Source organism: Pseudopodoces humilis, chromosome 33 (genome assembly GCF_049639895.1).
Source record: "Pseudopodoces humilis isolate 2021_Gansu_Grassland_sample_001 chromosome 33, ASM4963989v1, whole genome shotgun sequence".
Classification (NCBI taxonomy): domain Eukaryota; kingdom Metazoa; phylum Chordata; class Aves; order Passeriformes; family Paridae; genus Pseudopodoces; species Pseudopodoces humilis.
In genome coordinates this window covers 1,923,358-1,939,872 of record NC_142232.1, presented here as the reverse complement: position 1 = coordinate 1,939,872, position 16,515 = coordinate 1,923,358, and the positions used below count along the sequence as shown (strand labels likewise).

Below are 16,515 nucleotides of genomic sequence, written 5' to 3'. Positions count from 1 at the left end.
TGCGGGATAAGGGGGTGCACAGTGTACATGCTGCTAGGGAAGATGGCTTCAAGGGGTGCAGAGTCTTGCAGAGGGGATTCCAGGGGGCTTGTGTGCCCAGCAAAGGGTGTCCAGTGCTCCCCAGTTTCAAGAAAACAGGGAGACCAGGAATTAATAACTTGGAGGTCTTCAGTGTGAAAGAACAGGGGGTCTGGAGGGTAGGAAAGGAGGAATGAGGATCCAGGTCCCAAAGTCAAGGAAAAGGGGAAGGCTGCAGACTATTGACAATGGGATGGCCAAGAAAGGGAGTGCAGGGAGGTATTAGTGGAGGATAAGCAGTGCAGACTAAGGGGTCCCAGTGCCATATAAAGGGGTTCAGTGGGTCTCGGTGTGGAGAAGCTGGCACAGAGGGTGTCAGTACTAGGGTTGGGGATGCAGAATGGGTCCCAGTGCACAGGAATGAGGATTCAGAGCAGTCACAAGGTCAAGGAAATAGGGTTTACAGGGATTGGGAGAGATAGGGTGAGAGGTTCAATGGGTCCCCACTCTTGAGCAAAGGTGAGTAATGGGTTAGGGAGAGCCAAGATAGCTGCAGAGGGGTGCTAAGCAGGTCTCCAGTGTTAAGGAAGGGGAAAGGCAGGAATTGGGGTGCAGGGGGTCCCAGGATGAAGGAAAAATAGGGTCTGGAGGCTGGAGAGGCGGGATGTCTGGGAAAGGGGGTTCAGTGTTGTTCTGTGCCAGGAATGGTGGATCAGGCAGTTCTGGTTCTCTTGAACTGCAGTTCAAGGTTCCTGGTGCTGGGAAGTGCAGTTCAGGGGAGTCCCATGGTAAGGAAAGGCAGGGATAACGGTGGTAAGAGGCGAGATCTGTGAGGAGGGTTCAGGGTGTTGAGGAAAGGAGGGTTTGGGGACTGGGAGAAGAAGGAATGGGCACAGGACACCAGGTTCAAGGGAAAGGGAGAGGTTGGGGGCTGGGAGAGGTGGGATGGCTGGGAAACAGGATGGAGGGTGGTGCCACGGCCAGGGAATGGGGTGCAGGGGTGCGTCTTGGCACACAGGAATGTGGGGGTCAGGAGGGTCATGGTTTCGGGCAATGGCAGTTCTGAGGTTCCTGTTCCCAGAACAGGGATGTCCCAGTGCTGGGGGTCACGCTAACCCCCTGCCCTGTCAAGGAGCACCTCCAGACCCAGCAGTGGAGCATCACGCTGCTCTGCTGTGGCCCCGCTCATGGCCCCAGCCCCACCCCCAGAGCCACCTCCGGGCCTGCCATTGGCGCTGCTCTTTCCTGCCCACCAATGGCAGCTGGGGATGCTTGTGATGGAGGAGACTTTGGGTGAAGCCAAGTGAAGCTGCTGGCTCGGGCTGAACACCCATCCTTGGTTCACAGCCACCCCCAGGGCATTGCTTGGGTCATGTCCCCAGAACCATCTCCAAGACCGTTTCTTGGGTAATGTGCCCGCAGCCACCACCAGGGCCATCACTTGGGTAATGTCCCCACAGCCACACCCAGGGCCATCTCTTGGGTAATGTCCTCACAGCTACCACCAGGACCATTTATTGGGTAATGTCCCCACAGCCACTCCCAGGGCCATCGCTTGGGTAATGTCCTCACAGCTACCACCAGGACCATTTATTGGGAAATGTCCCCATAGCCACCCCCAGGGCCATTGCTTGGTAATGTCCCCACAGCCACCCCCAGGGCCATCGCTTGGGTAATATCTCCATGGTCATATCAGTTGAGATCAGATGTACTAGATGCTGGCCAGTAGCGGTGATCTGATAACACCTCCCTGAGAAGGAAGGACCCATCACCCGCTTACACAATGGCCATGGGGGTTGCAACACCCAAATCACCCAAAACAGCAGGTTTGCACCCCACAGCCCCTCACTCTTCTCTGAAGACATCTCCAGAACATCACTGCAGCTTGTCATGGCCGTCTATAAGGTGACAGTGGCAACAGGTGACATGGCGGAAGCTGGGACCAACAACTCCATCTCAATCACCTTGGTGGGCAGCTATGGCGAGAGCCGCCAGACCACCGTCTCCTTCTTGTTCCTGCCAGGGAAGGTGAGGAGGGGGATGGGGACATGAGGGGTGGCACAAGCTGCCCCAGGGGATGTGAGCGGCTGCATGGACTGTCCTGGGGATACAAGGGGATGGTGGGAAGGGATCTGAGGGACATGGAGGAAAGAATTTCCTCCAGGATTTGCAGGAAAAAAATTTGGGGAGGATGATGGGTAGTCGTCCTGGGGGGATTGGAAGAATGATGTTCTGGGAGGATGGAGGAAAAGGACTTTGAGGGGATGGTGGAGGACAAGGATCCTGGAGGCAATGGAAGCAAGTGAGGATGCTCTGAGCCCCTTCTCTGCTGGTGTCCCCAGTGCTACTACAGGGCATGTGCCCATCCCCCCAGAAGCCATTTTCCTCCTCTCCAGGAGAAGAGCCTGTCTGTGCACTGTGGGAAAGACTTGGGGCCCATTGTCCTCATCCGCCTGCATAAGTGGCAGCTCTTCCTGGAGGATGCCTGGTTCTGCAAGGACGTCCGGGTGACAGCTCCTAACGGCACCCTGTATCGCTTCCCCTGCTACCAGTGGCTAGAGGGGGTCACCACCGTGGAAGTGCGGGAGGGCTCAGGTAGGACCCACTCTGCCCCCATCCTCCTCTGATGGACAGAGGTCCAGTTTTGACACCTGCCTTCTTTCTAGGGAAGAAACTGGTGGACGACAAGCTGCATATCCTCAAGGAACATCGTCGTCAGGAGCTGGCAGAACGGCAAGAGGCTTACCGGTGACAGCAGGGACACAGGGACAAGGCCTACTTTGGCCAGGTGGGCTGGTCAGCAGTGATGCTGATGTCTGCTCCTATTTTCCCCCCAACTCAGGTGGAAGAACTTTGCCCAGGGCTGGCCCCGTTGCCTCAATGTGGACTCCGTCCTTGAGCTGGACTCCAACATCCGATTCTCCTGCGTCAGGGCTACCAATTTCACTGGTTTCCTCATCTTACAGTAAGCAGTGCCCTGAGGTTGTGGAGGACCTGGGGGATGGCAGGGCCAGAGAAGGCAAGATATGTGCTAAGGTCCCCCTCTGCCCTGTAGAGGGGCCTCCCACTTTCTGTCAGGGTTCCTACTGAGACACAGCTCCTGGAACAGCTTTGATGAGATGCGCACCATCTTTTCCCGGACGCAGGGCAGGGACATTGGTGGGTGCCTTGTGTGTTGTCCCCTGCCCTTCCCCCTCAGGGCTTCACAAGATGTGCCTGGAGGGTGGATAAGTGGGTACTGATGTCTGATCATTCCCTTAGTCCCTGAGTATGTGGCCAAGCACTGGCAAGAAGATGACTTCTTCGGTTCCCAGTTCCTCAATGGCAACAACCCCATCATCATCAATTGCTGCACCACACTGCCGCTCAAATTCCCAGTGACACCAGAGATGGTCAATGGCTTACTGGGAGATGGCACGGACCTGGACAAGGAGCTGCAAGAAGGTCGGATCTTCATTGTGGACTACAAGGTGCTGGAGGACATCCCACCCGACACCATTTATGGGCGCCAGCAGTACGTAGCAGCCCCAATCTGCCTGCTTCACCAGGGCACCGATGGGCTCCTGCGCCCCATTGCTATCCAGGTAGGGATGCCCCACCCGAAACCCTGCCATCAGGAGGGTATCAATAGTCCTAGACCATGGAGTGGTGTCCCACAGCTCAGCCAAACGCCAGGACCCTGCAGCCCCATCTTCCTGCCGAGTGATGATGAGTGGGACTGGCTGTTGGCCAAGACTTGGGTGCGCAACGCCGACTTCTACAGCCACCAGCTCCTCACCCACCTGCTGAGGACCCACCTGTTTGGGGAAGTCTTTGCCATTGCCACCCTGCGCCACCTGCCCACCTGTCACCCCCTCTTCAAGGTAAGGCCCCTCCTTGGGGCCACCTGTTGCTCCCCACCTCCAGATCTGAGGGCAGTTATTCCCCACCTGACAGCCCTCCCAGCTCCATGAATGGAACCCTGGTCACCTGTAAGGTGTTTGTTCCCCCCTCAGCTCCTCATGCCCCACTTCCACTTCACACTGCACATCAACACCTTGGCCCGCAGTGTCCTTATCAACCCGGGTGGCCTCATTGACAAGGTGAGCCCTGGAGACTAAGAGCACTCGGCTCTGCTGAGAGCACTGACAGGCACTGAGTGCTCTGGGGTATTTGATTTGGAAGCACGGGCGTGTGCTGGGGACACTGGGGGTCTACTGGAGTCCACGGGGAAACTAGAGGGCACTGGAGTCTTGGCGGTGCTGGGGCCTACTGGGGGACTGGAGGTACTAAATTCTGTTGGGGGCATGGGGGTCTCCTGAGAGCCTGGGGGTTTACTGAAAACGCTGGGGCATACTGGGGTGCTACTGGGACCAATGTGGAGTACTGGCATGTACAGGAAACACTGAGTGTACTGGAATTAGTGGAGAGCACTGAAGTGTACTGGGGGCACTAGAGGGCACTGGAAAGCATGAGAGACCTGGGAGACACTAGAGAACATAGGGTGGAGGACACTGGAGAGCATTGGGGTATATGGGAGTACCAGGGGCACTGGGTGTGTACTTGGAGGACTTGTACCCTGGGAGCAGTGCAGGGTACTGGGATATACTGGGAGCACTGGGGGACACTGAAGCCTGGCATCTCCTGTCCTCCCCACCTGTGGGTGGCCCTCCTCTCAGGGCACAGGGGTGACCTATGAGGGGCTGCTGCTGGTGGTGCAGCGAGGCCTGGAGCAGGTGACCTACACATCCCTGTGCCTCCCCGATGATATCCGCCACCGTGGCATGTCTAATGTCCCCAACTACCACTACCGAGATGATGGGATGAGCATCTGGGAAGCCATTGAGAGGTGAGACTGGTTTCGGGAGGTGGAGGGTAGTGTGGAGTGCCCCAGTATCTCACAGTCACCTCATCCCTATGGCAGCTTTGTCACCGGCATTGTGACATTCTACTATGGTGAGGATGCAGCAGTGAGCGAGGACACCGAGCTGCAGGCCTGGGTGATGGACATCTTCACCAATGGTTTCTTGGGCAGGACCTCCTCAGGTAGCACACTTGCGGCTGGCACAGGATGTCCCCAGGGGAGGCAGGGGACAGGCAGGTTCCTGAGGCTCTTAGCTGTCCCTACCCCCACCCAGGTATTCCCTCCTCACTGCAGACAGTGGCAGAGCTCATCAAGTTCCTCACCATGGTGATGTTCACCTGCTCAGCACAGCACGCGGCAGTCAACAATGGGCAGGTGAGACATGGGCCAAGGACCGAAAGGATATCCCCAGTTGTCCTTGAGCCATGCTGGGGACATGTCCCACTCCCACTCCTCTGTGTGCAGGAAGGGAAGTCCCCATCCTGAACCAATGTCTATGTCACACCTCTCTATGTGCCAGAATGATGTCCCCATCCATCCCCTCTTCATACTGGAGATGTCAGCATCCATCTCCCTTGCTATGCTGAGGTGTTCCCATCTGACGCCATTCTGTGTCAAAGAATGTCCCCACCCATCCCATAACTGTTTTGGGGGTACGTTCTCTAGAGTGACCTATCTCCCTGCAGTATGACCTGGGGGCCTTTATCCCCAATGCCCCATCCTCCATGCGCCACCCACCACCCTGCGAGAAGGGCCGGGCCTTCCTCCAGCACTTCCTCGATACCATCCCTGAGGTGGCCACCACTGCCAACATCCTGGTGGCCCTCATTCTCCTCAGCTCCCAACTCAAGGACAGGGTGAGTCTGACCCCACAGTCCCTATGTGCCCTCCTAAATAGCTCTGTGGACCGGGAACTGCAAGAGGTGCCCACAAGGGTGGATGTCACCACCTTTGGTGTCAGCAAGCTTGGGGGACTGCCACCATTGCTATACACCTACAAGGGTGCCTGAATGGCATGAAGGGGTTGAAAGATGAAGGGTCCATCTCTCTGTCTCCCCCAGAGGATCCTGGGACAGTACCCAGAGGAGTGGTTCACAGAGGCAAAACCCCGGCAGCTCATCCAGGCCTTCCAAGGGCGGCTGGAGGAGATCCGGGACCGGATTGAGGAGAGGAACCGCCTGGCTGTGCTGAGATACAACTACCTGAACCCACTGGAGACGGAGAACAGCATCTCCATCTGAGCACAGGAGCTGCACCCTCTCAGCACCCCCAGCACACTCAGAACCCCACATCTGGTCACCTGCAGCACCCAGAAACCCCAGTATCTGGACACCCAGTGCACCTTGCACCTCCAGAACACCCAGCATCTGGCATGTGGGCACTCCCACCAGAGAGAACCACCATCTGGATATCCAGTACACCCAGCACTCCCAGCACCCCTTACAAGGCCATCCCCAACACCCTTGTAACCCACCACCCTGCACTTGCATAAGCCCAGCAACCCCATGACCCCACACCTAGAGATCCTCAGCATCTACCCCCCAGTGCCCTCAGCACCCCCCACTCCATTTTCCTCTTCTCAATAAATGCTAGTTGTGAATCAAACCCTTGCTGCTTGTAGGCGTACCCTAAAACCACAAGGATCCACATAGCCCCCACTCAAATTGGGAAACTGGACTGAGGCAACTGAGAGACATAATGGAGTGCTGTGCTCCCTGTGCCCCCTCCCAGTGCTCACGGTGTTCATCACTGGTCCCCGGTGACCCCAGTGGCCCCTGCAGTGCTCCCCCTGTTGTAGGAGAGTGGGAACTCCAAACAGTTTATTAGAGAAGCTCCTTTTGAGATACAAGGTACAGAAAAGACTCCAAACACCCCCAAAACCTACTCAGGACCCCCTGGCTTTCTAAACTTCTTCTCAGAAGGGAATGTGGGTGTGGCTGTATCTAATCCAAGTCCAGCTTCCTCAGCCTCTGACGCGGCTGGGTGTAGTAGTCAGGTGCCACAACTATCTGAGGGATGCATCCTGAGAAGAGGATGTCCTTCAGCTGCTTCTGCAATTCCAGCTCTGAGCTCTTAGAAGGACTTTTAAGTGAAAGTTCAGTTCTCTGAAGTGACACAGAAGAAAGAGACAGAGCTATCATAATAAACCTCTCAGGAGGTTTTTAATCAGTTCTTTCCTCCAAGAAATCTCAGAACAAGTAGTTAGGAATTCAGAGAAAACAGAGGTTTTTATCCCTAAGGGCTGGGGCAGGGCAGAAGGAAAGAACCAATGAAATACCTAGAATCTACAAGGGCTGAAAGCATGCTGGGAGGTGACTTCTTTTGCCCACCACAACAATGAGGGCTATTAACCAGGATTTCTCTCCCAGGGAGAGAGTGGTCCAGGGGAGAGTGCCCACCCTACTGGTTGGCTCACTGCCCTCTACAGACCTCCTCACAGGCAAGGTACTCCAACTCCACCTTGGAGGGCCTTCACTAAACCTGCTCAGGCCTCCAGACATCTTTCCTGTGTTAAGGAATGAAAACAGGCACAGTAACCTGGATAATCCACATCCTTAATCTTCTGGTCACACAGCCCAGGGTACTCTGGCCTTCCTTGCTGCCAGAGCACATGGTTGCCTCCTGCCCAGCTCCCTGTCCACCAAGACCTTTCCTGCCACAATATTGTCAACAGTACAGTTGGCCTGGACTGGACAAGGTAAATCTGACCATAAGACAAATCCAATTTGGCTAGCCTAGTTCATGCCAGAACAAGTCCCTGGATAAGTTACAAGGGACCCTCCGCCATCCCCATTCAAGCTTAGTAGAAAGCACACCGCTGGCCAGAGATCTGGGCGGAGAGAGATCCCAGCCAATGAACTATCTGAGCCCAGGAGTTCTGAATCGGGTTCATAAGTAAGTTCCAAACAATTAACAAGGCTGTTTGTCTGATGAGCATTTGGATCTTGAGTCATGGATTTCTGTCTCCCCACCCACGGCTGGCACAAAACACATGGTGAACCCGTGTGAGGACACAGCTATTCCCACATGCAGAGTGGGTGGGGAAGACAGAGGAAGAGCATGGAGAACCTGTCCAAAACAGCTGAAAAAGCTGGAAAAAGCAGAGGTGAGAAGAGCCAAAACTGCAGCAAAAAGCTGAAGTAAGAAGCATGCAGAAAAAGCTGTTTAAAAGATACAGCGAGGAGAGCTGTTTGCATGAAAAACTGTAAAAAATCCAGAATTTTTTTTGACTTACCCTTAAAAATAGAAGAAAACAATCATCAGAGCCATGGGAGAATGGATATCAACACAACCACATCCAGTTTTAAAGGTATGGTCACTTCTTTTACAAGAATGGGAGGCAGACTATGATAAAGATGCATTGTTAGCTTTAATAATGTGGGCAAAGAACCACGGACTGGACACAACCAAAGAGGCTGCTCTTGATATGTGAACGAACTGTACAATTTATACTTAGGGCAGCCTCCAGGGGAGACAAAAGCATGATAAAAGTTTCAAAGCTCTGGAGATTTATTTTTGACTTAATGAGAATGATAAATACTGGAATGCAGGGCGAGAACAGAGCTCTGGAGGGGACAGAGATTGGGGCACTCTTCCAAGCCCACGGAAGGGTCGGCACCAACAAACAGCAGCCCCCCACAGCTGTGCCACCCTGAATGCGCCCCTCGCCCTGGGACAGCCTTTTAGCAAGCTGTTTCCTGCAACCACGCCAAGCTGCAGAGTATAGGCGGCTGGCATTACCACAGCAGGTGGACAGACTGCAGTGTGCAACAATGAGCCAAACTGCACAATCCTGCCATGTGGCTGGGTACTGTGTAAGAGATGGTCCAAAGTTTCCCTCATCTGCCTCACGACCATCGCAAGAACAGAGACTAAGACCCTGAAGACCCCAGAGGACTTTGTGCGGAGGTTCTGACCTGGTTGGAGTGGATGCTTGCTAAGTGGTTCTTTGAAGGTGTGCTCAGCCTGACACCTGCTTCCCAGAGCAACGGGTCACACCACAATAGTGATTGTTAGCAGGCGTGTTTGTTGTGATACTATGGTACATTGCCGTAATTCCTGCTGGTGAGCAGGGCCTGGTGAAGAGCAGTCTGCTCTGTACCTCACAACCACTTCCCAGAGCAGTGGGTCTCACCACAATTGCTTATAAATCTCCCCACCTTTTGGCCAACTGCCCCTCACTTTGAAACAGACTATAAAAGTGACTTAGAAAAGTTACTTTCTTCAAGAGAGATCTCCCCACGGAAGAAGACACCGGCGACCCCATCTCGTCCGTTGCTAGCTGTAACCTCCCTTTTTCTCTCTTTACTTTGCCTCTTTATTTCTTTCTCTCTTTTTCCCTCTCATCTATTGCAGGTTGCTGGCATTAAAATAAAGATGCATTATTGTTGTTGGGATTTAAATTGAAATCCCTTGGTGCCCTTTTTGCACTCTGAGATGAAACGAACCTCTCACGACTCCCGCTTGTGTTAGCGGATCGTGCCAAGCGGATGTGCCAGGAAGCAGAGCGGGAATGGAGGGGTGAGCCCCGAGCTGTGCCAACACCGCCGCAGCCAGGGGAACCACGAAAAGCGGCGAAGGCGCAGCTGTGCCAAAGAGGTGCTGCGAGGTGCCAGAGCACCCACTAGCTCATCCAAACTGTTGTACCATGCGAAGATGCTGTCCCAAAACAGAGAACGCCGCCATTTCAGCACCGCAGCTCGTGAGTACCACGCTGCTCCCAGGACCGCTCCCCCGCCACCGGGGCCACTCACGTCCCTCGTCACCAAGGAAACACCAATGACGCCCCTGCCCAGAGCTTATTGGCTCCGCCCAGAAGCCACGCCCATAGTCCCGCCTCCGCTGGCCACGCCTACCTGCGCTTCAGCGAGCGCGTGGGGCCCGAGGTTGGCCACGTTGGGTGCCCGGATTTATACCCAGAACTATACGGAGAGGAGGAAGCAGAATCCCGGCGCCGGACCCTAGTCCAAGTTCCAGCCCCGACCCCGGCCCTGCACCAGCACCCATCATTGCCCCAGCTCCAACGCAGCTGGAACCAAGGCTCCCACAGCCCCAAGGAACATACATCGCTGATGGAAACGCGAGATCCCCACAGAGGGAAACCAAGTCGTCACCCTGCTACCATCCCCGGAGAAAAAGCCCCTACAATCCTAGTGAAACCAGCTCCAGCTCCATCACTACTCCTATCAAATACTATCCCAGCACGTGTTAGCTTCAGACTACGAGCCCTAATGAAAGTTGAAAACCTGTACTCCAACACCCAGGTACTCAAGCATGAAACAAAAACTTTTATGCGCACAAGAGTTTCTAATCTGTATTACAGTGTTTATTATCACTGTTAATTTGTATCCCACAAGAATCATTAGTCACAGGATACCACAGTGGTCCCTTGCAAAAGAGAAGCTAGACACCCTAAAATCATTAGTACAAGGACAGCTAGCTCAAGGACACAGAGCCATCTGTGAACCCTTGGAACATACCAGTATTTGTCATAAAAAAGAAATATGCTAAATGGAAGTTTCTCCATGACCTAAGAAAAATCAATTCTGTAATGGAGAGCATGGGCACATTGCAAACTGGTATGCCATATCTGCCTCCTGGGACATTCTTACAGTAGACTTTTAAGACTGTTTCTTTACTATTGCACTGCACCCAGATGATACCCCAAAGTTTGCTTTTACAGTGCCTTCCATTAATAAGACCAGCTCGCAATTAGCACTTTTATGTGACCTCCTAAAAGGTGATCCAGAGTTAACTTCCCACAGAAAATTAACACCAGAGGCAAAAGCTGCTCTCCAAACAGTAGAGCAAGCTATCACAAAAAGACAGGTCCACCGGATTTGCCCAGAGGTGTGTATCATTGTATCTGTTCTCATTGTAAATCTGCACCCTACTGGTATTACAGGGCAGTGGAACACTCACTGACCTGATCCTCTACACATCCTAGAGTGGATGTTTTTACCTCATCAATCAAAAAACACAGCACCCACAGTATTTGAGCTAATTGCACAATTAATTATCAAATATCATCACATGTGTTCACAATTGACAGGGATCCTTCTCAAATTATTATACCTGTGACACAAGAACACTTTGAAAGGTGCTTTGCTAACAGTACAGCCTTGCAAAATGCCCTGCAAAACTTCACAGGACAAATCACTTATCATTTACCAAGCCATAGAGTGGTGAAGTTAAGTGGGGAAACTGCACTGTCTCTTAAACCTCTGAATAGCAGAAAACCCTCAAAGGGTGCTAGCATTTACTGATGGTTCTGGGAAAACTGGAAAAGTCATTGTCACATGGAAAGAGGAAGGTGAGTGGCAAACGTTGGAAAGTTATCAGAATGGATCACCCCAGTTAGTGGAGCTGCATGCCATGGCTATGGCTTTCCAACATTTTCCCCACATTCCTCTAAATATAGTTACTGATTCTGCATACATAGCTGACATCACACAAAGATTAGACAGAGGACTGTTAAAGGAAATTGACAATGCACAATTATTTAATCTGCTAAAAACTCTATGCCATAGCATCCAAGCCAGAACCTATTCTTATTACATCTTATACATCACGCAAATCTAGCAGGTTTTATCACAGAGAGCAACACAGAGCAGACATGCTAGTGAGCCCTGCCAGGACAGTACCACAGCCAGACATGCTGGCACAAACAAGGGCATCACATGATTTCTTCCAGTGGGGTGTTCAGGCCCTACAATGGCAATTCCAGCTGACAAACACAGAGGCTCATAATATTGTTAGCACCTGCGCTGACTGCCAAAGCCACACTGCACCAATGCAGATGGGAGTAAATCCTCATGGACTGCATGCTTTGCAAATCTGAAAAACCGATGTCATGCACATCCCTGGATTCAGACGTTTAAAATATGTACATTTATCCATTGATACCTTTTCATCAGCACTATGGGCTACAGTACAGGAGAAAAGGGTCAGGACGCCATTGCACATTGGCAGTCAGTCTTTGATGCTTTGGGCATCCCTCACACCATCAAAACAGACAATGGCCCTGCATACATCTCACAGAAAACAAGACATTTCCTACAGCTCTGTGGTATAGCACACCACACTGGTATTCCCCAATTAGCCATTGTGGAAAGAGTACATGGCACTTTAAAACATATTCTTGAAAAACAAAGGGGAGGAATGTGTGGTGATACCTCACAGAGCAGGGTAGCTAAAGCTATTTATACACTAAATCATTTAACAGTATCAGAAAAGTCCCAGAACCCAGTAATTTTAAATCACTTTCTATCACTACAATCATCTGGAGATTAACTGTTGCTTAAGCCCAAGTTAATGGTGAAAGACCTCACCAATAAGAGGGGAGGCCTGTAGAGCCTCACTACCTGGGGATGGGGATATGCCTGTGTTTCCACAGACACCAGAACACAATGGGTACCTTCCAGATGTGTCCATCCTACCCGGGACCACAAGCAGCATCCTCCGGATGGTGCCCCAACAGATGTAGTGGAGCAGCATGAAGAAGAGTGATCAGAACAACCTATACACCTACCTCATGAAAACTGTGGCTCTTGAAGTGACAGTTAATTTTAAAATTCTGTTTGTTTATAAATTGTTTTTTACTGTTGTTTTTTTCTCACAGTTTTAAAGGTTGAATGTTTATAGAGTTAAGGTATAATTTCAGTTCTAAATTGTTTCTTGTTTTTTAGTGTTAAGTTGTAACTAAGTGTTAACCTGTGGCATGCTAGCCTGAAGGATTGTGATCTCACCTGCCAGCTCCTGGGAGTGAGTGCTACAAACTCCAGTTGGTACATGAGAAAACACTGCAGGCTGAGGGGAGCTAGATTTGTCAAACTGAGTGGAAAACCTCATGCAAATTAGATCCATGCTGTCTCCTGTCACCCGATCTGCAATGGGCCCTTGCTGGTAGGATAACAGAGAGCACTGGACAAGATAAGCCTGACCATAAGACAAATCCAATTTGGCTATCCTAGCTCATGCCAGAACAAGTCCCTGGGTAAGTTACAGGGGACCCTCCGCCATCCCCATTCAAGCTTAGTAGAAAGCACATCGCTGGCCAGAGATCTGGGTGGAGAGAGATCCCAGCCAATGAACTATCTGAGCCCAGGAGTTTTGAATTGTGTATATAAGTGAGCTCTGAACAATAAATGAGGCTGTTTGACGAGCATTTGGATCTTGAGTCATGGATTTCTGTCTCCCCACTCACAGCCAGCACAAAACACTTTCCCACAGGGATACTCCCATCCAGGCAGCTCCAGCCAGTCCCATTGCAAGGGCTGACACTGGCATTTGTCCTTCTGGGATTTCATGACTGTGTGAACTGAATATATGCATGTAACCAAGATGGCCAAAATCCACAGCTGAACTGTAAAGAGTAGATTTATTCTATTGCCATGTAGCAAAATGGGGACACATACACTCCTAAGCTTATTCCATCTTAACAGGGGCAAAAAGCACTCATGCCAAGCCTGTTCCCTTGCCATATGTCCTGTTTTAGGGCAAATTTGGGAGAAAACCTCCAAATGGGGTCACTTCAGAAAGCAAATTCAAGCGACCCCTCCCCCAACTGGTTCAGGGAAAAGATTTCCTAGGAGAAAAGTGGAAAAAACTGTTTATTTAACAGAAATTCAATAATATTAAACAAAAAAACCTCAAGCTGTTCAATGAGATGGCAAATCCAGAAAAAGTCCTTTTCATGGGGTGTAGCTCAGCTCACTCAGGTTCTTATCAGTCCCTCCAGCGCTGGAAAGTGGCAAGGACCAGGCCTCGGTGGGCATGAGCTCCTGGGACTTCTCTGGGTTTTCAGTCCAGAGCAGGTTTGAACAGATAAAAAAAAAAAAAAAAAAAAAAAGGGAAAAATAAAGGGAAAAATACAGTCCAGGGAACTTCTCTGCCTCAGTGAGCTAAAAACTAAAAGCAAAGGAGAGCTCTGTCCTGCTGTCCGTCTGTGCTGTGGACAATACAGTCCAGGAGCAGGATGCAGGAGAGTACGAGCTCTTTCTCGACACAAACTTTGCACTTCTTCTTCTCCACCCTTTGCTCTCAGAGCCAGTCTTAAAGGTGCAGAACTTAATATGTAACATAAGGCAGCTGGGGATACAAGCATCATAAAGCCACCCCAGAACACCATAACATACCACAGGACCTCTCACAGGCACAGTCCTTCACAAGGCTGTGCTTTTGCAACCTCAGAGCTTCTTATCTCCCTTCCCTCTCACCAGGAGGCCAAGGCCCTTGAGAAATGCTTTCAAGGTCTTTTTTACAACATCCTGTTATCTTCTGCAGAAATTCCACTTCTCAAAGCAGACAGAAAACAACCCAAAGCAACCACAACATGTGAAATTTCCGCCACCAAATATTAGCATCTTTCAGCTGCAAGGTCACCTTTGAGTGAAAATATTATTTTTATCTTATTTTTTTCTTCCTTGCCAAATCTTCTGCTTTTAACCCCTTCCTCCCCTCAGTGAGGTTCCTGCCAATACATGCTTTCATCCTCCTTGAAGCCCTTCACTGAATGCAGAAACCTTTGAGACCTTTCCAGTAAAGACTCAGGCAAGGAAGCCATTGCATCCCTCAGTATCAGTGTCTGCTGGTATTAAATCCCCCTCCCTGTTTTGAAGCAGTCCTGCACAGCACAAACAATGCACAGAAATTCCTTGCCTGTTGCTGGCCTTGCTACTACCTCCTGTCAGCATCTTCATGGCTCCTGTTTGTAACCTGTCCTGTGACATCCCAGCCATGCTCCCTTCACATGTCCCCACAGCCCTTGTCCAGTTCCAGCCCAGGGCAGGAGCTTTGCGGGTGGGCACGGCCCCTGTGCCGTGGTGCCCACAGCAGCCCTGGGGCTCTGTGCCCCATGGCCTCCCTGCTGGGCAGCCTCTCCCAGCTCCTGCAGAGCCCGTGGCACCTGTGGGCCTGCACACACAGCCCTGCCCCGGGCTCTGCCGGGCTCTGGGCCAGCACAGAGGCCGGGCAGGGCTGGCCATGGCCAGCAACAGGCCCTGAGCCCTGCAGGAGGATGGAGCTGGGCCACAGCCAAACTCAGCCCAGGCCAAACCTGGGCTCAGCAGCCAGGGCTGGCAGCACCTGGGGACAGAGCCTGGCAGTGACAAATGTCCTGGGCCCCCTCCCTGCCCTGCTCATGCCACCAAGGGCACAGAGCAGCCTCCTCTCTCGGCCACTTGCCTGTTTTCAATCCCTTGTCCTGCAGGCACTGGCCCTGCCCCACAAGGCCTGGGCTGAGTCCTGTCCCTGCACGCTCACACAGGCTGAGATGGACACTGCTGGTTTCTCTGGCAGGCTCTCTGAGCCCAGCCCAGCTCCCTCCAAGCTGTCCCAGCTGCCCTGAGCTCTCGGCAGCCCCCAGGGCCTCTCCCCAGCACAGCCCAGCCGGCTCTGGCCCCACAGCTCTGCTCAGGGCAGGCTGCTCTGGGCACTGCCCCACGGCCTCAGCCCCTCTGCAGGGCACAGCAGCAGCTGCAGCTCAGAGAGGCCTCAGCCCCAGCCATGGGGGAAGGTGCTTGGTCAAGGGAAAAGGAGGCTCCCTGGGTGCCCTGCTCCCCTCTCCAGGAGATCCTGGCAGCTCTGCAGCCCCTCCTGCCATCCCATCTGCCCAGACCAGCACCACAGCCCCGGCCTTGTAGTGCTAAAGAGCTCCTCCTGCTCCAGGCACAGGGCCCGTTCCAAGGGTGGTGCAGCCAGAAAGTTGCTCTCATTTCTCATTCATTCCTGCTCTGATGAGGATGGATCTCAAGACCAAAAAAAATGCTGAAGGTTAATTTATTTCATTTGAATACAATGTGAGTCTCCCTATTCACACAAAGTCTCTGGGTCACACAAGCTTGGTGGATGCTGAAGGAGGATGGGATGAGTAACTGACATGTCTTCTTAAAGACAACATCACAAGTGGAGAAGAAAAGATATGTAAATAAGGAAAGACAGACTTGATCTGTCATGACATTCCCTGGGAATCACCAACAGAGGACAACAGGCAGGCTGTGGCTGCTTAAATGTATCCAGTACTGTTTCTTCAGGGCATCCTTGAGCTCCTGGTTCCTCAGACTGTAGATGAGGGGGTTCAGTGCTGGAGGCACCACCAAGTATAAAACTGACACCACCAGATCTAACAATGGGGAGGTGGTGAAGGGGGACTTCAGGTAAACAAACATAGCTGTGCTGATTAACAGGGAGACCAGATAGGTAAGGGAAGCACATGGCTTTGTGCTGTCCCTGCTCAGAGGGGATCCTCAGCATGGCCCTGAAGATCTGCACAGCACAGGAAAATTAATACAAAACACCCAAATCCTAAACAGACACTAAACAATCCCAACTTTGACCAGTTATTTTCAGAGACGCTCTAGTCTCCAGATTCTCAGAGACTTGAACCTTGTTGTCGTGGAGACTCAGAATCCTCCAAGGTCAAGGGCCTGTTGAAGATGAAGGCTGAAAGAGAGTCATTGCATGTACCAAGAGGGAGGTTCCTCCCGCTTCTGAAAACTTGACAAGTAGGACAGGTACCTTCCACAACAAGTAAGAGGCCCTGGAACTAGGCAGCCAGACAACTGATGAGGTGGGTGAAGGTAGTTCTGGGATAGAGGAGCCTCCCATAGCAACACCACCTGTACCCTGCATCATGATCTCCTCTGTTAAGAGGA

The 16,515-nt window shown here is 52.0% G+C and overlaps 1 protein-coding gene and 1 long non-coding RNA gene across 3 annotated transcripts in view; one reads left to right on the top strand and one right to left on the bottom strand.

The window, feature by feature from the left end:
* Window positions 1-16,515, bottom strand: part of LOC148182342 (uncharacterized) — a 30,165-nt gene that overhangs the window by 5,748 nt on the left and 7,902 nt on the right. The gene's annotated exons all lie outside the window — the stretch shown is intronic.
* LOC102111055 (hydroperoxide isomerase ALOXE3) lies at window positions 1,865-6,460 on the top strand. 2 transcript variants are annotated; one of them, XM_005533591.3, is made up of 13 exons: window positions 1,865-2,046; window positions 2,415-2,613; window positions 2,685-2,751; window positions 2,861-2,983; window positions 3,074-3,177; window positions 3,280-3,602; window positions 3,678-3,881; window positions 4,014-4,100; window positions 4,677-4,846; window positions 4,922-5,043; window positions 5,136-5,236; window positions 5,548-5,718; window positions 5,923-6,460. In XM_005533591.3, exons 1-13 carry the CDS (start codon window positions 1,909-1,911, stop codon window positions 6,100-6,102), a joined length of 1,989 nt encoding a protein of 662 aa, XP_005533648.2. In that variant the 5' UTR covers window positions 1,865-1,908; the 3' UTR covers window positions 6,103-6,460. The 2 variants fall into 2 exon arrangements, with proteins under 2 accessions (XP_005533648.2, XP_014117601.2); XM_014262126.2 differs by having other exon boundaries at window positions 2,685-2,766.

Excerpts from the sequence above, each read along its gene's own strand:
- LOC102111055 (XM_014262126.2), top strand. The coding sequence starts at position 1,909 with ATGGCCGTCTATAAGGTGACAGTGGCAACAGGTGACATGGCGGAAGCT. Across the intron at positions 2,767-2,860 it reads GAACGGCAAGAGGCTTACCG|GTGGAAGAACTTTGCCCAGG; the intron begins GTGACAGCAGGG and ends CCCCCAACTCAG. Across the intron at positions 5,237-5,547 it reads CGGCAGTCAACAATGGGCAG|TATGACCTGGGGGCCTTTAT; the intron begins GTGAGACATGGG and ends ATCTCCCTGCAG.